The following is a 22324-nucleotide window of genomic DNA, read 5'->3' as shown; positions in this document are numbered from 1 at the left end:
CGGAGAGTCAGACACGACTGAGCGACTGAACTGAACTGGACTGATGGCTCAGAATGTAAAGAGTCTGCCTGCAATGCAGGAGACACACCTTTGATCCCTGGGTTGGGAAGATCCCCGAGAGAAGGAAATGGCTACCACTTCAGTATTCTTGCTTGGGAAATCCCATGGACAGAGGAACCTGGAAGGCTACAGCCCATGGAATCACAAAGAGTTGGAAGCAGCTGAGTGACTAATACACAGACATACACACATTTACTTTTACTAGAGACTTTTCCCTAATCCTTATTTGTTTTTAATCTTTAAATACTTATTATTAACATTGTTCAAAAGTCTAAAACTTTATTAAAAGGTGGACCCAGAACTTCATTAAATGGTGGACCCAGGAGTAGCTGCTGCTTTGAGTTTTTCTTTCACTACATTCTCATTTACCACCTGTAGGTAACATGTGTAAACTTTAAATTGAAATTTATCCTTCCTTGTATTTCTTTTTGCAGATATACACATACATGTATATTCTTATTTACTCTTTTTTCGTACACAGTAATGAGTGTAACATATGCCTGCTTTTCTACATTGTTTTTTCCATTTAATTTACCTTGGGCATCTCTTCGTATCAGTTTATAGAGGCTGTTCTCGTTTAAAAAAATATTTGCATAGCAGTTCCATTGCAGAGATGTGTAATGCATAATTGTTTATTTAGCAAATCTTTTATGTGTTTGCAATATTAGGCTATTTCAAAGAGTGTCACAGTAAGTTACTGTGTGTGTTTTACTTAAAAGATAAATGTATTATCTCTTTAGGTTCTAGGATGAGTAAGCTAGGATCAGTAGATGAGCTCCCTGTTTGGAGTCTCTCAAGCAGTTACAGTTGGAAATTGAGATTGGAATCATCTGAAAGTCCAACATCTAAGGAAACTCACTCAGTATGCCTGGCGATTGATATTGGTTGTTAACTCTGAGCTCAGCTTGGGCTGCCAACTGGAGTACTTACCATGACCCCTCTGTGTACCTGGAACTTCCAGAGCATGTCAGCTGGGTTCTGAAAAGAAATGTCCCCAAAGTGAAAATTCTAAAAGGCTCAAATGGAATCTGCTAGACTTCTTAAGGTTTATCTCAGAAATCCCAGAGCATCAGTTATGTATTCCATTGATCAAGTTATTAAGGCTGACTCATACTCACAGGAGGAGAATTGGACTGCTTAATGTGAGGAACAGGATGCGTGAAATTGATAGCAACTATTCTTGGAGACTATATACCATAGTCCACTTAAAACTCAGCTTTTAACTAAAATCATGGCATCCGGTCCCATCACTTCATAGCAGATAGATGGGGAAACAATGGAAGCAGTGACAGACTTTGTTTTCTTGGGCTCCAGAATCACTGCAGATGGTGACTGCAGCCATGAAATTAAAAGATGCTTGCTCCTTAGAAAAGCTATGACAAACCTAGACAGCATATTAAAAAGCAGAATCAGTACTTTGCTGACAAAGGTCCATCTGATCAAAGCTATACTTTTTCCAGTAGTCACGTATGGATGTGAGAGTTGGACTAGAGAGAAAGCTGGGCGCCAAAGAATTGATGCTTTTGAACTGTGGTGTTGGAGAAGACTCATGAGAGTCCCTTGGACTGCAGGGAGATCAAGCCAGTTAATCCTAAAGGAAATCAATCCTGAATATTCATTGGAAGGACTGATGTTGAAGCTGAAGCTCCAATACTTTGGTTACCTGATGCAAAGAGCCAATTCATTAGAAAACACCCTGATGTTGGAAAAGATTGATGGCAAGAGGAGAAGGGGACAACAGAGGATGAGATGGTTGGATGGCATCATCGACTCAGTGGACATGAGTTTGAGCAAGCTCCAGGAGTTTGTGGTGGACAGGGAAGCCTGGTGTGCTGCAGTCCATGGTGTTCCAAAGAGTTGGACATGACTGAGCAACTGAACAGCAACAGACTTATTATCTAAGTCAGGTCCGGTTATAGTTTAAGCTTTTCAGGTGCAGTTCCTCCAGTATAGCACCTTGATAACAGTTTCCCTTGATCTAAAGACCTTTCCTGAGATCTTTATTTCTCCATATGGCTTTGAGTTACTGTCCAGTATCCTTTCATTTCCACTTGTAGGACTCCATTGAGCATATCTGGTAGGGCATGTCAGTGATAACAAACTCCTTCAGCTTTTGTTTATTTGGGAATTTCATTTCTCCCTGACTTTTGAAGAACTTTTGCTGGATATAAGATTTTTTTTTTTGGCTGAGGTGGGTCTTAGTTGCAGCATGTGGGATCCAGTTCGCTAACCAGGGATCGAACACTCATGGGGAGTGTGGAGTCTTATCCACTGGACCACCTGAGAAGTCCCTAAATGTAAGATTCTTAGTTAATAGTTTTTTCCTTTCTCCACCTGCCAGTTACTTTCTGGAATCCAAGTTTATCATGAGTAATCTGCTTATAATCATATTGAAGATCCCTGTTTTCAATAGTTTATCTTTTTAAAATTTGATTATAATATAACCTAGTGTGACCTCATCTTACATGAAGGCTGTTGAGTGTCTCACATGTTTATATTCATGTCTTTCATCAAATTTGGGAAGATTTCAGCCATTATTCAAATATTTTCTCTACTCCCTTCTCTCTTCTGGGACTCCCAAATGTATATTTTGGTCTGCTTGTTGGTGTCTCACAGGTCTCATACCCTGTTAACTTTTTTCAGTCTTCTTTACTTTCCGCTCCTAAGACATGATAACTTCATTGTCCTATCCTCACACTCACTGTTTTCTTTCATCTTCTTGTTCAAATCTGCCTTTGAATCCCTCTAGCAAGTTTTTCATTTCAGTTATTATGCTTTTCAGTCCTGGTGGCTTAGATCGTAAAGAATCTGCCTGCAATGAGGAAGACCTCAGTTGGGAAGGTCCCCTGGAGAAAGAAATGGCAACTCACTCCAGTATTCTTGCCTGGAGAATCCTGTGGACAGAGGAGCCTAGTGGGCTACATACAGTCTGTGGGATCTCGAAGAGTTGGACATGACTGAGCTGCTAACACAGATATTATACTTTTCAGCTCCAGAATTTTTTGTTGGTTTTTATTTGTTCTCTATTGATATTTTGCTCATTTGTCATTTTCTTAGCTTTCTGCATACCTTTCTTTATTGAGCATCTCTAAGACAGGCATTTTAAAGGATTTTTCCCTAGCATATCTGCCATCAGGTCTTTTTCAGGGTCAGTTTCTGCTGATTCCCCCCCCTCCTTTGAATGGGCCTGTTCCTTTGTATAACTTTTTTTTTTCTTCCTGAAAACTGAATATTTAAATCTAATGTGGTAACTCTGGAAATCAGATTTTACCAGGAACAAGTGCACCACTGCCTGCTGTGTGGCTGGGAATGGGGGGGAAGGGTAACTGCCTCTGTGCTAAGAGCTGAAATTAACCACAGTGTATTGTCCAAGCCTTCCTTCCCCTGGAAGCTGCAAGCCTTCAGTAGATTGCAGACTTCCAGAATAGTTCCTTCAAACAAATTCCACCCATTCAGTTTTTGTCTAGGTGGGGAGGTAGATTCCCTGAGTGCATTCTACTTTGCCGTCTTCCCATGGTCTTTTGTCCCTGCATGTGTTTTTTGGTATTTTGGCTGGTTGGAATGTGAAGTTAAGTGGGCCTTAGAAAGCATCACTACGAACAAAGCTAGTGGAGGTGATGAAATTCCAGTTGAGCTATTTCAAATCTTGAAAGATGATGCTGTGAAAGTGCTGCACTCAATATACCAGCAAATTTGGAAAACTCAGCAGTGGCCACAGGACTGGAAAAGGTCAGTCTTCATTCCAATCCCAAAGAAAGGCAATGCCAAAGAATGTTCAAACTACTGCACAGTTGCACTCATCTCACACGCTAGTAAAGTCATGCTCAAAATTCTCCAAGCCAGGCTTCAGCAATATGTGAACCGTGAACTCCCAGATGTTCAAGCAGGTTTTAGAAAAGGCAGAGGCACCAGAGATCAAATTGCCAACATCCGCTGGATCATGGAGAGAGCAAGAGAGTTCCAGAAAAACATCTATTTCTGCTTCATTGACTATGCCAAAGCCTTTGACTGTGTGGACCATTCAGTCAAATGATCCAGTGTTAAACTGTGGAACATTCTGAAAGAGATGGGAACACAAGACCACCTGACCTGCCTCTTGAGAAACCTGTATGCAGGTCAGGAGGCAACAGTCAGACTGTACATGGAACAGCAGACTGGTTCCAAATAGGAAAAGGAGTACGTCAAGGTTGTATACTGTCACCTTGCTTATTTAACTTATATGCAAAGGAACGCTGGGCTGGAAGAAGCACAAGCTGGAATCAAGATTGCCGGGAGAAATATCAATAACCTCAGATATGCAGATGACACTACCCTTATGGCAGAAAGTGAAGAGGAACTCAAAAGCCTCTTGATGAAAGTGAAAGAGGAGAGTGAAAAGGTTGGCTTGAAGCCCAACATTCAGAAAACAAAGATCATGGCATCTGGTCCCATCACTTCATGGGAAATAGATGGGAAAACAGTGGAAACAGTGTCAGACTTTATTTTTTTGGGCTCCAAAATCACTGCAGATGCTGATTGCAGCCATGAAATTAAAAGACGCTTACTCCTTGGAAGGAAAGTTATGACCAACCTAGATAGTATATTAAAAAGCAGAGACATTACTTTGCCAAAAAGACCCGTCTAGTCAAGGCTATGGTTTTCCAGTGGTCACATATGGATGTGAGAGTTGGACTGTGAAGAATGCTGATCGCTGAAGAATTGATGCTTTTTAACTGTGGTGATGGAGAAGACTCTTGAGAGTCCCTTGGACTGCAAGGAGATCCAACCAGTCCATTCTAAAGGAGGTCAATCCTGGATGTTCATTGGAAGGACTGATGCTAAAGCTGAAACTGCAATACTTTGGCCACCTCATGCGACGAGTTAACTCACTGGAAAAGACTCTGATGCTGGGAGGGATTGGGGGCGGGAGGAGAAGGGGACGACAGAGAATGAGATGGCTGGATGGCATCACCGACTCTGTGGACATGAGTTTGAGTGAACTCCGGGAGTTGGTGATGGACAGGGAGGCCTGGCATGCTGTGATTCATGGGGTCGCAAAGAGTCGGACATGACTGAGCGACTGAACTGAACTGATGGTGGTTCTTTATACGGTTTGTTTCCTTAGGCTCTACTTTGTGGGCAGTTGGATGTGTCTCCAAGGTTCATGGCTGTGCACTTTTGTTTGATAATTTAGAGTTCATGTGCCAGTATGCATATGATTTTGATCAGTAGTTAGAAAATTAAGTAGTTAAAATTTTTTTAATGTCCTGTTTAATTTCAAGGGAAGGATGTTTTTGCAATTCTAAGGAAAAGATTGCTAATGGTTCTGGAAATAGGAATGCTGCTTGAGAGTCTCTTCGTCTTCTCCCCGTTTGATGCATGTTTTGCCACATTGATGCAGTAGCTAGTATTTGTGTCAGAATTGTTTGAGGGTTGTAGCTGTTTTTGTAGTTTAATTTTAGATTGATCCTCTTTTTCTTTTTTGGTGGTTTTTAAGAAGTGGGAATTAAATATACCTTTATTCCTTTCTTTTAAAATGTATTTAATACAATGTGAAAAACTGCTCAGAAACACGTATTTCATTTAGGAAGTTGAGTACATGGATTAAGTATGCATGCCAAAACCTTTTCCTATTCAACAGAGCTCTGCGTGAGGTATGACTCTACTCTGTCTTGAGCTGCAGTGGGTTTCATGTCAAGACGAAAGGAGGAGAGTGTCTATAAGAGCACGCATATACAGAAGTAGAAAGCTACCACAATCTGGGTCAGCTTTTAGGGACTTTTTTTTTTCTTTCCCACCACCCTTACTTCTTGTTTCTCACAGCACTTTGCTCCTCTCTGCACATCTGCTCTAAGATCTCCATGTGAGCTACTTTCCTGTGCTTGCTGATGGTTTTCTCCTGTCAGTTCAGCCTACACGTGACCCAGAATAGATACCCCACCGCAGTCTCTTAACGTCATGTGCCTTTTTTGCTTCAGCTGTCTACAGCTGACCCATGACCTCTTGCTGTTTCTTAGTCATATTTTCAAGAAAAACGAATTGGCTCAGGCCATCTTTTTGTGCCACTTCTGATAAGTTGTTCCTCACCAGACTATAAATGGACTTTATCAGTTCACTGCTTATGCATGTTGGGGCTATTGGAGGAGAGAGCAGTAAGTCAGTCTACAGGGAAACAGCAAGGACCCATGGTTACCCTTGGTAAGTGAGGGAGCAGGATAGAGCTGAATTCATGACATATTCCCTCCTTCAGTCTACCGGTTTATTTTTAATAGAGTACTTCTGACAAGTACTTGGTGCAAATTGAATATTGTAGGAAACTAATATTTGTGTCAAAATTGACTAAGAAATTTGCCATTTGGTGCTATTTTCTGTTTGCTTTGTGACTTGTGGTATTGCAATAAGTCCACTATGGTAGGAATCAGGAGTCTTAGATTCTATACCTGATTTTGCTGTTCCATGAAAGCCTTCACTGTCTTCATCAGATAAATTTTTAAAAGGTCAGTAGAATAGAATAGTTTGTAAGGTACTATCTAGCTATAAAACCTTGCAACTCAAATTGTACTGTACCAAGCTGGGAAAGGTACTGTCAGGAAAGATGGTCAGAATACAAAGCTATTATAACAAAATCGTAAGTTCAGATTAATAAAAAAAATAAGAAGTGAAAATGATTGGAACCATACATTAGAAAAGGATACAAGAGTTTTGTAATGAATCAGATTCTCTTCATTGAAGCTGGATGGTGTTCATAAACTGATTTAAGCCAGATACTATAGTCACAAACTTTTTCCAACTCAAGTTGCGCATAGGTAGTATGTTAATGTATGTATAATACTGAAGTTTGAAATGCTTTTTCTTCCTTTTTTAAAAAGCAAGGCTGGATATTTAAAATTATTAAGTAACATGGATTTCTTTTATTTTTTAGGATTTAAGTGCCCTGTATGCTCAAAATTTGTACCCTCAGATGAAATGGATCTGCATCTTGTGATGTGTTTAACAAAGCCAAGAATAACCTATAATGGTAAGTCCAGTGCTTTAAAATGATACTTTAAATTATCACTGTAATTATATTTATAAAATGTATTATGAATTTCATGTTTCAGGTAGAAGTTAAAAGGCCAGGAAGGACTGTCTCTGAGCCCTGAGCTAACTGATACCCTGATTAGGTCTGGTACTTTGGCCATGCCATTCTCACCTGACCACAATCTCCAGATATTCAGAATCATAGGAGAAACTTTCAGTGTAGTTGTAATACATTTTGAAGTAGACTTGGGGAAAAAAACAGTAGTTCATTTGTGACTTCAGATGAATAGAGTGAAATAAAGGAAAAATGAGAGATTTTTTCAAAATTTTATTGATAAGAAGCCTTCAAAATCCGTGGAGAAATTTTAGATTTTTCAAATGTAAAATTTGGTTTGAAATAGAATGAGTAAGAAGAGTACCAGTAAAGTGAAGCCAGTTGAAAGACTGATTCATTGATTAGCAAATGGTTTTTGAGTACCTGTCACCTATGAGGCATATAGTGTTAGAAACTTGGGATACACCAGTAAATAAAACAGATGGATCCTACAGCCTAGGATCAACCAAAGGTTAATCGGTGTAGTAACACTTAGTCAGTAATCTGAGATTTCTCCTCAGACTATAGAAACTTGTGGGAGTACAATTTAATATTGAAATGAACATGTTATTTTGAGTAGCTTTTTTACAAAGTGATTTAGGAATGTCTCTCTTGATAAGGTGGTGCTTCAGCCCCACTATTATAGTAGTAATTGAGCACTTTCCCCCATTTTCTAGTGAATAAATAAAAGTAGCTTTTAGCATTTTCTTTGAATAGTATATGTACCTATTGATTATATATAAACCTTTTTGCGTTAGAAAATTGAGTTGGCTACTTTGAATAATCTAATTGAAATTTAGTTACTTAAGAAAAAAAAGACAGATTCAAAATTTGAGATAAAATTGATTGGGCTTGTTTCTCATACTTTATTATCTTATCATTCTCCATAATTATTATGTTTATTACAAGTGTTTTTAAAATGAATATCCTTAAATATTAATACTCTCACCTTGAATTTTAAAAGACAAGTATATTTCCTTTTACCATATAATATATTTGCACATAATCTTAGTATGCTGTTTATTTTTTGTGCAGTATTTTTGGATATAGTCTTCTTATGTGTTGATATTTGGCAGTTTTTAATTTCCTAGTTGAGCTGTGCCTGGGTCATTAAAGTGTTCTAATAGATCACTTATTTGGTGGCTTAAAGAGCAGTATATAACCTTCTGTTTGGGGATACCTTGATCCAAGAATTCAGGTTTTAAATATTTGACAGTTTAGACATTAGTAAACTTAATAGAAAAAGTGAAGTTTCAGTCACTTTTAAGAAGAGCTACCTACTATAAGGTAGGTAGGCCTGAAAAATTTTAAATTGTTAAATATATATGGGTATCTATAGACATTCACAATAAGAAGCAAAAACAGCTTCTTTATAAACATGTATGATTCTTGAATTTTTAAATGGACAGTAGTCAACTATGAGTGAAAAGAAGGAAGAACTGTGATTGATTGGTTTAGGTTAGATAGAGGCAGCAGATTGTAATGTACTCTCCCCTCACAGGCTGTGGGAATTCTGAGGCAAAGGCCTGTAGGGGAAGGAAAGAATGATCCCCTTAGCTTCTGAGTTATTGACTGATACCTCTGTAATAAAAGACAGATTAATAAGAGGAAAACAAAAGTTTATTAACATGTATACCTCCTGGGTTCATAGAAAGTATTCCTGAGAAAATGAGATCTCCAGGGTAGCTTATAATGTGGGCTTAATAACATCTTCAGCTGCAGACAAAGAAGAAAGTGAAGATGGGGAGGCCAGTTATGGAGGATTACCAGGAAAATCATGATAAATGAGGTTTGTTATGCAGGTATAAGTTAGTGCCGTCTCCTCCTCTTGTTGTGATCTTTTGTGATTAAGAGCCCTCCTTCTTTTCCTGGCAAGTGAAGAGTTCCTCTGCTCAATCTTATATAATAGCTTAAATGGGAAAAGAATTTGAAAATGCTTCTTGTTTTGTGTAGTAATTTTAAAATTTAGCATGTATTACCTTATAAATAAGATGATGGATCAGAAGTGGTCATACAAGAAACAGTCTTATCCAGTTATCAAAACTGTATACCTATTTTATGTGGCACTAAATTCAGTTTTATTGCCCTTCTTTTAGCATATAGCTGCTCAAAAGCAGTACCAGTTTGCAATTAAAATGTTATAAATAACAACAATACTTAGTACAAAGTGTAATCTTTTAGTTCAGCTTGCTGAGTTCAGATCTCTGTTTTATTACTTAATTCCAGTGAGTAATCTTGGTTTTGATTTTCTCTTGTAAACTTAGGACTGGAAATAGCACCTGTCTTCACAGAGTTACTGTGAAAATCATACATATTTCCTTGTAGGTTTTGTAGTGAGTGTTAAGTAAACAAGACCTGTTGTTATTACAAAGAAATACTACCTTTGACTTTAAGAGGTAAAGATATAGTGGATACCATATTTAATGTGCTGAAAAGTCTAAATTTCTTTTGATATTTTAAAAACTCATAGTAACTTAATTCCAAATTAGATGTCTAAAAGTCTTGCATAGCAATAATAGTTCCTATAATATATGGAGAAGCAAGGAGATGAGAGGATAATTAGAGCACTACCTCTTTTCACCTGATGTGATAAATTTACAACTGCAATTCAAGGAAAGAAATACTTTTTCTGCTTTCTATAAGGAATATGGTGGCCTGCACAGCTGAAATCTGAGGTCTAAATTTGATGATAGACAGTTTGCTTACTCTTTGAAGAAGCATAAATCCTTTCGTATTCAGTACAGAAAATATTGTAAAAAACTAACTATAAATGGATGTGTGTTTCTGTTACCTTTTTTCCTTATTGTCTGTTATAAAAGAAGATATGTAGAATAGAAGTTGAAATTAAAATACATATTTCAGTGAGAAGGAGTTCTGTAGATCTCTAAAGCATAAAAGTGGGTTTCAGGTTTCTGTTTCTGATTTCTTCAAAAAAATTTGAGAAGGAAAATTACATCTTTTTTAAAATTTATAGATTCTTATTTTTCATGATTTTATAAATCATTGTCTTGCCTTTTTTTGTGTTATCATATCACTTTTATAATGTTGATTTTTTAAAAAATTACTCCAGCATTCAAGGTAAGCTTTCCTGAATCATAAGAAATCTGAAGAAACAGAACAGAGACAATAAAAAGACTTTTTTTGGAGTGCAAGAAAACCAAGTAAACCTATAGAGCTGTCCTCAGAGGGAAAGTATTTTTCCTTTGGTCACAGTTCTTACTTTGGTTAGAATGTAGTGTTGGCATACTCATTTTAAACAAATTTGAATGCAGATTTATACAGTGCATTTCTAAATTTGTCTCATTTTTATGTTTCTTCTATATTGGAGCAAAGATACGAATCAGCTCATGTCTATCAACAGTTTTGCCCTTTCAAAATTATTGTACATGTATATAAATTAGTCTGTTATTAATAAGATTTGGAGAGAAATGGAGGATGTACTTATAAATAACAACTAGGTATAGTTGGGGGCAACAGAGAATGGTAAGAGAATTGTGGGTGAAAAGATAAATTAGGGCTGAATAATGAAGTTTTAAAATAAATTATGTGTAATTATTTGTATTCATGTGCAAAAATATTTGTAAGGAAAATAATTTCTTTAAAGACCAGTTGGAAGAATGGTATGGTATTTAATGTAGGAAATGGTCAGATGATTGTTAGGTAGAGAAAGAGGTGAAGAAAGAATGAATTGAATTCAGTGATTGCTAGAAATGGGGAAGGAGGAGCCACAGGTGTCTTGAGGATTGGCACTGGAGGACTCAAATTGGAGTAAAAAGATCGTAAGAGTACCTAGCTGCTCTCAACGTTGATCTTTGCAAAATGTGAGAATTGTGATTTTTTTAGGATTTTTCCAAAATGAGTAAGGGATTAGGGTCATTGAATGTTTTAAAGTAACAACAATAAAAATAATAAAAAATATTCTAGGTAGTCCCACTCCTTTGGTATCTAAATATTTATGATATTTGTGATTTGCTTGATTTCTTCCATTTTTTGCTAGATAGACTTTGGGATCTCCAGGTTTCTTGACCTCTCGGTACCTCATAGGTTATTGTTACTTAGGATTCTTTTTATCTTAATCACTTTAAACTGTACTTCTTGCTATTCAGTTCTTAGACCTTTCCTTGTAATGCTTTTTGGTGTTACAGCTGAAAAATCTTTGACAGCCAGTACCCAAATTTTGCTTACTAAATACCATTCTCATGTAAAAAGAAAACAGGATTCCTTGGAGAAATGGCTGATTCCAGGACTGGAGCAAAGAAAGAAAAACCTGGAGATACTGTATTATTTGCATGCAAGGAAGCGCTCAAAAATCAGAAAAGATGAAGGACACAGGAGCAGCAAACCTGAATGAGCTCCCAGTAAACAATTTGAGCAACAGAATTAATATAGCATGGAGATGGTGGTTTAGTCATTAAGTCGTCTGCCTCTTGTGACTGCATGGACTGTAGCCCACCAGACTTCTGTGTCTATGGATTTTTCCAGGCAATAATCCTGGAGTGGGTTGCCATTTCCTTCTCCAGGGGATCTTCCTGACCCAGGGATTGAACGTGGGTTTCCTGCATTGCAGGTGGATTCTTCATCGACTGATCCACCAGGGAAGCCCTGTAGCATGGTATTGGATTATAACTCAAAGTATAAAATAAATATATCTGGTTCCACCAATCAGTCAGTGAATTAATACAGAAAAGTAGAAGTTTAACCTGGATATTAATTCTAAGAGACAGTCCATACATTTTTAAAAAGAAATTTTTTTAAAGATTTTTAACATTCTCATTTGTGGTTATTTAAAATATTTTTCCAAAAATTTTTAATGGTCCATATGTGCTCTCTGAGTTTGAGTATCCCCCAGACACATTGAATGTATAATGGCACATATATCATTTGAAATACCTAATCTTAGTTTATTATTATCATCACAGTAGTGTATGACAGGGGTTTTTAGGTGGATGAGAGCTACTATTGTAAGCCCCAGCAACAACAAACGTGATAATTTTCTCTTCCTTAGGGAAAACATGAGTTAATTTTGTTAGGTTTCCTATTATGACATTCTCCTAGTGAAGGACTCCTATTTTGCAGTCTTACTTTCTAGTTTCAGACATTTTATGTTTATTATATGCAGAATACAGATGAATGACTATAGAATAGCCTATTATTCATTAACATAAGACTGAACTGGACTCTACATGTTTTATACTTTATTAAATCTTACTAAGGAAAAGTTCACTGTCTTCCTCAGTGCTGTATTTTTTAAGATTGTCAGTTTACCTATTAAAGAACATGCTTTGTCTCTACATTTGATTCACTGAGAACCTATACTTCAGTGTTAAACTTGTTAAATTTTTGCCTAGTATTTTATAGTTTTGCTACTGTTACGGATGAGATTTGCTTACTATTTGAATATCAAATTGGTTTTACTGGTTATAAAGAGAAGCTAGGTTTTAGGTAAGTCTGGGTTTTCTAGATTTACGACATATCTGCAAATGAAGATAATATTTTCAAGCATTTATGCACATTTGTTGTTTCTTTGTCTTCGTGCATTAGTTTGAAGCTTAAAAATGATGTTGATAATAATGGTGCCAGTGGACACGCCTGTCTTATGTGTCTAGTGTTTCATTGTTTCATAGATGCTGGCTAAGAGTTACGGTTAATCATCTTCATTGTATGTATATATTCTCATTTCATTCTCTTTTACTTAAGGCAGAAAAGAGCCTAATTTTATTAAATACTTCGTTCCTTTATTTGTTGATAAATTGCTTTGGTAGATTTTATAATGTTGCAATTGAATTGTGTTGATTTCTAATATTAACTGGATTTAACTGTTTGATCATAGATAATTCTTGTAAAGCAATGTTACCAAGTTTGTGCTAACTAAAGATTATGCTAATAAAATGAGTGGGAAAGATTTCCATCTTTGCTCTGGAATAATTTGAAAAACCCTGGAAGGACTATTATTTTCATATCAGATATACTTTGACTGTAAAACCGTATAGCTCCCCCCTTTTTAAATCTTTGACAGTCCTTATAACTTCCCTGATTATTAGTATATTCTTGTCCTTCGATGTCCTTAGTCAATTACAGGAATTTGTGTTTTGTTACAAAATATTTTTCTTCTGAATTTCCTAATTAATTGCCAGGCATTGCATTGCATATAATATCTTCTTACAAATATTATAATTTTAATATATTTTTTGTTATATTGGCGTTTTCATTCTAATGTATTTTTTTGTACTTTCGAACCTTAGGCTAGTTGAAAGAGCTTAAATTTAGTTTATATTTTCAAAAAAGCTTCTTTAGAATTGTAAATAAAGCAAATAATTTATAAGTACTATGGACTGGATAAAGCTACTTTCTTTTCAGTTTTTTAATTTTAATAAAAGTATTTTAGAAATAGAAATATTTTTCTTACAAGAGGCTTCAGTTGAATCTGAGGTTTTAATATGTATCTGAGAAGAAAATGCTCCTTCAGTTTGAAGATAAATTTTTTTATGACAGGAGGAGTATGTGTGATGGGAAGTCATTCTCATCTTGTTATTAGAGAATGCTGCGCATAATAACTATGTTTTTAATAACTATGTGACCACATACATCATTGATCTCTGTAAATCATGAATATAAGAGAAGCATATATGTTCTCTGTAGAGTAAAAAAATTACTTATATTATTCTTTTTAAAACATATGTATGCATATACTTCCAATAAACTGAGTTTGGTTATATTGTTGAAATACTCTGTATTCTTGCCTGTGCTTGGTTTACATAATCTGACAAATTTGGAAAGAGTTTATTAGTGTCCCCTCTGAGGCCATAGTTTCATTAATTTTTTTCTTATACTGCTATAAGTTCCTTTTGGTGATAGTTGCCTTGCAGCAATCTTTTTCTGGCTTTGTGTTTCATAGTATGTTGTTTACACAAATATTATGGCTTATTTTCCTTTTCCGTTGAATCTTTTTATGTTATAAAGCATACTTCTCTCTATTCTGTTTTCTCTGATGTTATTTGACTTAGGCTTACCAGAAACCGTGCAGGATCTTAGATTTTTACCTTGTTTTTATTGTTCAGTCAGTCATGTCCAATTTTTTGTGACCCCATGAACTATAACATACCAGGCTTCCCTGTCCTCAGTGTTTCCAAGAGTTTGCTTAAATTCATGTCCATTGAGTCGGTGATGCCATCCAACCATCTCATCCTCTGTTGCCCCTTCTCCTGCCCTCAGCCTTTCCCAGCATCAGGGTCTTTTCCAGTGAGGTGGCTCTTTGCATCAGGTGACCATAGTATCACAGGTTCAGTATCAGTCCTTCCAATGAATATTCAGGGTTGATTTCCTTTAGGATTGACTGGTTTGAACTTTTTGGTGTCCAGAGGTCTCTCAAGAGTCTTCTCCGACACCACAGTTCGAAAGCATCAATTCTTCGGTGCTCAGTCTTCCCTGTGGTCCAACTCTCACATCTGTACATGACTACTGGAAAAACCATAGCTTTGACTATATGTACCTTTTGTCAGCAAAGTAATGTCTCTGCTTTGTAATATGCTGTCTAGGTTTGTCATAGTTTTTCTTCCAAGGAGCAAGCGTCTTTTAATTACGTGGCTGAAGTACACCCTCGACAGTGATTTTGGAGCCCTAGAAAATAAAATGTCACTATTTCCACTTTTCCCCACCTACGTACCATGAAGTGATGAGACTGGATGCCATTATCTTTTTTTGAATGTTGCATTTTAAGCTAGCTTTCCCCCTCTCCTCTTTGACCTTCATCAAGAGACTCTTTAGTTCCTCCTCACTTTCTGCCATTAGAATGGTATCATCTGCATATCTGAGGTTACTGATATTTCTCCTGGCAATCTTGATTCCAGTTTGTACTTCATCCAGTCCAGGATTTCTCATGATGTACTCTGCATATAAGTTAAATATGCAGGGTGACAGTATACAGCCTTGATGTACTCCTCTCCTAATTTTGAACCAGTCCATTGTTCCATGTCTGATTCTAACTGATGCTTCTTGACCTGCATAAGGGACTTGGTTTAGGTCATACCTGAATGGCCTAGTGGTTTTCCTTGCTTTCTTCAATTTGAGTCTGAACACGAGACATCTCTAAACATGGACGTCAATATGGAAACTAGACTGATGGAGAAGCTCCATACAGTCAGCAAAAACAAAACCTGGAGCTGACTGTGGCTCAGATCATGAGCTCCTTATTGCCAAATTCAGACTCAAATTGAAGTGGTTTGCCATTCCCTACTCCAGGGGAACACGTTGTGTCAGAACTCTCCACCATGACCCGTCCATCCTGGGTGGCCCTGCATGGTATGGCTCATAGTTACACAAGATTGCGATCCATGTGATCATTTTGGCGAGCTTTCTGTGACTGTGCATAGGAACCTGGAATGTTAGGTCCATGAATCAAGGTAAATTGTGGTCAAGCAGGGGATGGAAAGAGTGAACATTGACACTTCAGGAATCTGTGAACTAAAATGGACAGGAATGGGCAAATTTAATTCAGATGACCATTATATCTACTATTGTGGGCAAAAATCATATGGAAGAAATGGAGTAGCACTCATAGTTAAAAAATAATGTACAAAATACAGTACTTGAGTGAAATCTCAAAACAGAATGATCTCAGTTCATTTCCAAAACAAACTTTTCAACATCACAGTAATCCAAGTCTATGCCCCAACCACTAATGCCAAAAAAGCTGAAACAGAACAGTTCTATGAAGACCTATAAGAACTTTTAGAACACCAAAAAAGATGTCCTTTTCATCATAGTGGATTGGAATGCAAAAGTAGGAAGTCAAGAGGCAAGTTTGGCCTTCAAGTACAAAATGAAGATGAGCAGAGTTTTGCCAAGCAAATGCAGTGGTCATAGCAAACACCCTCTTCTAACAACACAAGAGACATCTCTAAACATGGACATCAGATTGTCAATATGGAAATTAGACTGATGGAGAAGCTCCATACAGTCAGCAAAAACAAAACCTGGAGCTAACTGTGGCTCAGATCATGAGCTCCTTATTGCCAAATTCAGACCACGTTAGGGGCTTTTCCCCTGTAGTTTTGTTATTTGTTTTCTAGTTTTACTATATTGTGATCAGAGGATATTATCTTTACTGTCTCTTTGTTTAGTTTATTAAGATTTTGTTGTTTAATATGTAGTCATTTGGGGCAAGTGTTTTGTATTCGTATTCAGTTTGAAAGGTCTTTTATATCCATCTTTTTTCTTACTCTTTGTTATGGACCTGAGGTGAGTTAAAGTCCTCTACTGCTAATATTTCTATTTCTGTCTGTTTTGTCTATGCTTTTATGCTTTATGAATGCTAGTGCTATGTCTGTTATTCCTAACTATAATAACTTTGTGCCATTTCACCTTTTAATACTATAATGGTCCTTTGTCTCTTTTCAGGCTTTTTTCATTATATTCAACCTTGTCTGATGTTAAGATTGTAATTCTTTATTTCTTTTAGTTTGTGTATGCCTGATAAATGTTTTCTTGTCGTATTACTTTCAACTTTTGCCTTTTTGTTTTGAATATGCTTCTTGTATACAGTGCAGGGTTAATTTCAGTCAGGATCTAATCTTTCCTTTTATTGTGTTAGTTTATTCATTTACATGTATTAATAGGCTAGTTTCAGTTCTGTCATTATAATTTTGTATACTCTGTTTTACTGGCTCTTTAAAAATGTTTTCACCAAATGGCCAGTTTTTCTTTGTTTCATATGCTTCTTCTTTTACTTAGGAAGAACCATTGTTCTTTTTTTAGAGATTACTTTCATAAATATAATTGTATAGTATTTTTTAGATATTTTTAGACACTTAATTTCTTTTTATGAACAGTGATGAAATTAAATATAATTCCTTTCTTACCTCCATATCCCAATTTTAATTATCTCTTTATCTTAATCTTTACAGTAATAAATATATTTATACTTCTGTTATTTGCCTTGTCAACTTCAAATGATACTTTTTTGTACCCAATTATTAGACAATAATTAACTTTTAATTTTTAGGTATATAATTTGTATATCATAATTTCCACATTTGTTTTAATCTTGTAGTTAAGTAGATTCACTTCTCACTGCCAGTCCTTTTTACTTAAGCTTTTCCAGGCATGTCTTGATTAGTTGAGGTTTATCCCCATATAAATCCTTTGAGAAGAGTCATGGGAAATAGTTCACCAGACTTCTCGTTTAACATTGCTTATCTGTGTTGTTTTTGAGTAACAGTTCAACTGGATATAAAATCTTTGGGTTATGCTTCCTTTACTTGAGGATATTATAAACATTCTTCCAGCCTTATAGTGTAAGGTGCTACTCTGGAGAAGTCCAAAACCAACCTGATTTCACCTCTTTTTTATAGTTGACATTGTTTTTACCAAGGTGCCTAAAGAATTCCACTTTTTTGACAAAAATACAGTAGAGTATATATTAAATAGCATTGATTTTTCATGATAGTTTTTTCTAGGATTCAGTATGCCCTTAAGTATATAGATCTAGATCTAGTTTTGTCTCTGTTTTCTTGAATTTTATTTTTTACTATACGTATGTGGTGGGATCTCCTTTATTCTCACTTTTGACCCCTTGGGTTCCTGTGATATCAGGAATGTCGTTTTTTTCTTGTGCTCCATTTTTTTCTATTTTCAGCTTCATTTTGTAGTAGGTTTTTTCCCTCTTTTTCATCTTCACTCTTCAACTGTTATATCTTGACATGTGTTCTAGGACAGTTGCTTCCCTATCTTTCCTTTTTTTTTTTTTAATTCATGGTAAATAAGTTGATTTTTTGAAGCTAGATAAATACTATATGATATACCGTTCAGCACACATCCGTTTACATTATAGCTGGTGGTTCTTCCTAGTCTTCTCTGGATTGGTCGAGTTCCTTCCCTTTCTTCCAGATTAATTCAGAACTTTCACTATAAATTTTTCATTCTTTGTTGGTTACCTTACTTTAATATATATATATATATATATATTTAAACATATGCTTCTGTTTTATTCTGTCAAAATTAGGAGTTTTCTTTGTGCTCATCTACCTAATATATTATTCTTGCTCACTTTCCTGTCTCCTACTCACCTTCCTCTCTATCTCCAACTCTTGTATATTATGAAATAATTTTGACTTTACATCCTATGTTACATATTAAGTTTGCACTGGCAGGATCTTGCTTCTGTTTAAAAACCCTTTGTTATGTTGCAGTTTCAATCAGTGTTATCAATTTAAATTTTATTTATACATATTTCACTGCTCGCTGCTGTTTTTTGTACTCTTTAATTTTCTCTTTTTGTATATTGAGGGTTTTCTTCTTATTTTAATTTTCTTTTTCATTAAAAGCATTTTTGTGAATAATTTCCTTAGTCTTTCATGGATGGTATACTTAATGAGCTGTTGGGTTCCCAGGTGTTTCTTGTTTGCTTTCACGTGTGATTACTATCTTGGCTAAATATAGGATATTTTAATTTTTTTCCCCTTTAAGTCTGTAAAATTGTAGTATTCTCTTATTCCCAATATTACAGATGTGAGGTCTTGCTGGGTCTCACTTTTCTTTCATCTTAATTTGCCTGTTCTTTCCATTTGGAAGCTTACAGATTAATTTCTTTTTTTTTTGAAGGTTGAAAATTCTCTTTTTGTTCCCAGGATGCATCTATCTGTTTTTTCACTCTGCTCCCAACTCTGATTGAGACTTTATAAGACTTTTCAGTCTAGAAATGCAGATCTTTAGTCAGCTCGGGGATTATTTTCTTCTAGTATTTCTTTGATTATTATTTCTTTCTCTGTTCCCTTTTCTCTTCCTGTGATTCCTGTAATTTCAGTATAAGAGCTCCTGGATTTATCCTCTGTTTCTTATGTCTTTGTTAATGATTTTTGTTTTTTATTTACATGATATTTATTCTAGATTACTGACTTAGTTTTCTGCATTGACCTTCCTTTTCCCTTCCTCTGAAATATTAATGCTTCCAGGAATTTCTACTTGTAAAGTCATCATCTCCGTTACTTCCATTCATTCGTTTGTTCTGATTTTATGGTGTCTATTTCAGTTTTTTAGCTTGGTTCACCTTCATTCACAGTGTTGTGTGTACTTAGTTTATGAATTTTCTCGTTAGCACACATACAGATCACGCTTATTTGTTTCTCAAAGAGAGGAGGATAAAATGCAAGATACTCTCCTCTTGTGAACCTTGTGGTCATAAGCTTGGTGCACACTAATACTTTCTGTTTAAAACTGTGAGGGAAAAAGTTTCCCTGTTCTTGGATGCAGAGAGAGTTCTATCCTCAGCCCAGCTCAGTAGCTTCTTTCTTTGAGTAGTACTTTCACCGTCAGAGCAGCCTTCTCCCCTTGTTCTAATGGGATTCACTCAGGTACTGAAGTTGCCTTGGGCAACTGAAGGATTGGTGAAATTTGAGCAGAAAGAAATAAACCTCTTTCAGAATCAGTGTGTTTCCCCTCTCCTTAAAACAATTTTTTGAAGAAAGCATTTTACATTTATCACTTCTGGATTTTCATGAGGTTTCATTACATGAATTTTCAGATGAATCTAGATTTAGTTTCTCCAGGGTTTTTCTCACAGGGTTGTTTTTTTTTTTTTCTTTTTTTTTTAAGTAATTTAGTCACAATATTTAGTCATTTAGTAGCAGAATATAAGGGGATCAAGAAAGAACTCTGAGTTGTTAGTATTGCATGACTGTTATTCTGAGAAATACTGGTTCTCACCTTTCTTTTTCCTCCAGGTACATGTGAGTTTCACGCTTTGCTTTATTATCTTGGTGGAGTGGACTTTTAAAATATCTCTCCTGTGTATACATAGTACTTATAACTCTTTACTCATAATTTTAATCAACTTATTATTATTTATTGGCAAACTCTGCATATATTAGTGCTTTCTGGTTGATTGGCTGATAGAAACCACTTGGATAAAGAAGTCAATACACTTTAAAAAAAAAAAAGGTCTGAGCTCAGCTGAGTCACCAGACTGCACACTAGGTGCCCAAGTCACCGAAACTCCAGCCCTCTGACTTTGTGATGTTTTCTCTCTCCATTGGTTCATTTGTTGCTTGGTGCTTTCTTTAGTCTTCTGAGATCTTCTGTTTTCTTAGCTGTTCAAAAAATATTTTTCAAGCAGTAACTGTGCAAAACACCATGCTACGTGCTAGAGTAAGCAAAATCTACAAGGTTCTCTTCCTCATGGAATTTATTGTTTCTTGAATACAGAGATTTCAAAGTATTGGCCACATCTGGCTCAGAGACTCTAATTTTTGTTTGTTTGTATCAAAAATGTTGGGCCAATGAAAAATAAAACAAATGAAAACAAAAAAACCAAGGAACTTCCCTGGCAGTCTAGTGGTTAAGACTCCATCTTCTAATTCCTTCCTCCTCATAGACTCAGGAGGAAGCAGAAGGAAAGGAGCATCACACTCCAGCCTCAGTTAATAAAAGCAGTACACACACATACACATGGTAATGCTCATTCTCAAATTCATTCAAACAGAATGATAGACTCCTACTTCATAAATCTGATAATAGTTCTGACATAATATGTTTTGTTATATGCCATTTGAGTTGACATTTTTCAGTTTCAATATGATAGTAAATGGAATTTTGTTTAATTTAACCAACATTTAGAGTTAAGCATTTTTACATTAGCTCTTCGATTTTTAATTATCAATATTAAAGAGTGTGTGAGATATAACTATTAAAACTTAAAATTTATTTGAAGAAAACAAAGTTCAAAGAATTTGTGTGTTGTCCAAAGTTCACATCTTCCATTTGCATTCTCGTTAGATCTCCATAATACTCTTAAGAGACCGGTCTAACAGGTTTCATCATTTCTTTCAATTGGAGATAACAAGCTCAGAGGAAGAGTCCCTTCTCAGTAGTCCTATAGCTAGTATTCAGAACATACCTGCTCCTTGCCAGGTACAATTCTAGAAATTTAACAGGTATTTTTAAAATTCTTACCACTGCCCTATGATGTATAGGTATTGTTATCCCCATTATGTACCTAGATCTGTTGCAGCATTGGAATTTTATCTTATTTAATTCCTACCACTGCCCTGTGAAGTAGGTATTGTTATCCCCATTATTCCTAGATCCATTGCAGAGTTGGGATTTGAACCTAGAACTCTCTATAACATCTTTTTTTTTTTAAATTTGCTGCATTATATTACCCAGATTGTTTGACCTCTGTTATTGCCATTAAAGCCTATTTTATAATTGAATACATTAATATACATTTGAAAGTATACAGTCATAAATTAAGTCTGAAAATAGCTTTTTTGTTTTTTTTAGGACTGATGTTTTTCTCTTTGCATTGATTCAAAGCAAAAATGAACTTGAAACTTTAGTTCAAAGTGTATTTTATTCTACTTTTATATATTCAACAGTTTTTTTTTCTTTTCTGTGTTTTTTTTTTCCCCCTTTTTAATGTGGACAACTCATTTATATGATCTGAAGAGAAACCAGGGTATTAATGTGGACAACTCATTTAAGTAAACATTTATTTAGAGTTAGCAAATCATCAGTTTGTGATAGGGAAAGAGTAAAGGAAAGCCATCTTAATTTGATAGGAAGATTGGGAAGTAATTTGGTAATTTAGAAATTTCTTAAATGACTTGTAAAACTTCTTATAGCTTATTAGGTATCTGGTTTTATAGAATACTTATTCCTGAGCTTTTTCTTAGGCAAGTTAGAAACAAAAATGTCCAAGAAAACGGAATTTATAAGTAGTGTTGTTTTTGTCTGTTTAACTTTTTAAAGTTTATAGTTTGGGTTCTGTTTTATTTTGCTTATATTTTCTTGGAGAAGGATCCAAATGTCAATTTCCAGAAAATCCTAAGAGTATACATTTTTCCTAGTCATCAGAAGAGTTGCAGATTCTCTCTCTTGAAGAATAGTCTTAATTTTAAAGTAAGTTTCTAGCAATGCAAATGAAAAGTGACTAGGTGTTTAGTCATTTCTCAATTATATTTAAAAAAAGCATTGACAGTTATGTCAATGGCATCTAGGCAGAGGAAGCCAGCAATTGCTCCTTGAACCAGAAAAATAAATTTCTAAAAAGGATAAAAGTTGACCCTGACCACCAATTTTGAGTTTTAGACAGTTTAGTGAAGGTTACTCCCATGTTTTTATTGATATATTAATTTTACACTGAAGATGACTGTTTCCCTTTGTTAAATATAATTTCTA

General features: G+C 35.5%; 1 protein-coding gene across 1 annotated transcript in view; it reads left to right on the top strand.

The window, feature by feature from the left end:
• ZNRF2 (zinc and ring finger 2) overlaps positions 1-22324 on the top strand; it is an 87042-nt gene that overhangs the window by 44441 nt on the left and 20277 nt on the right. The window contains exon 2 of the mRNA XM_055420938.2: positions 6962-7057. Coding sequence (XP_055276913.1) covers positions 6962-7057 — 96 coding nt within the window. The remainder of the gene's footprint in view (positions 1-6961; positions 7058-22324) is intronic.

The sequence above is a fragment of the Moschus berezovskii genome, chromosome 3, assembly GCF_049115385.1.
Source record: "Moschus berezovskii isolate FMDL1 chromosome 3, NW_MosBer_1.0, whole genome shotgun sequence".
Classification (NCBI taxonomy): Eukaryota; Metazoa; Chordata; class Mammalia; order Artiodactyla; family Moschidae; genus Moschus; species Moschus berezovskii.
This window is presented reverse-complemented; position numbering and strand designations above follow the sequence as displayed.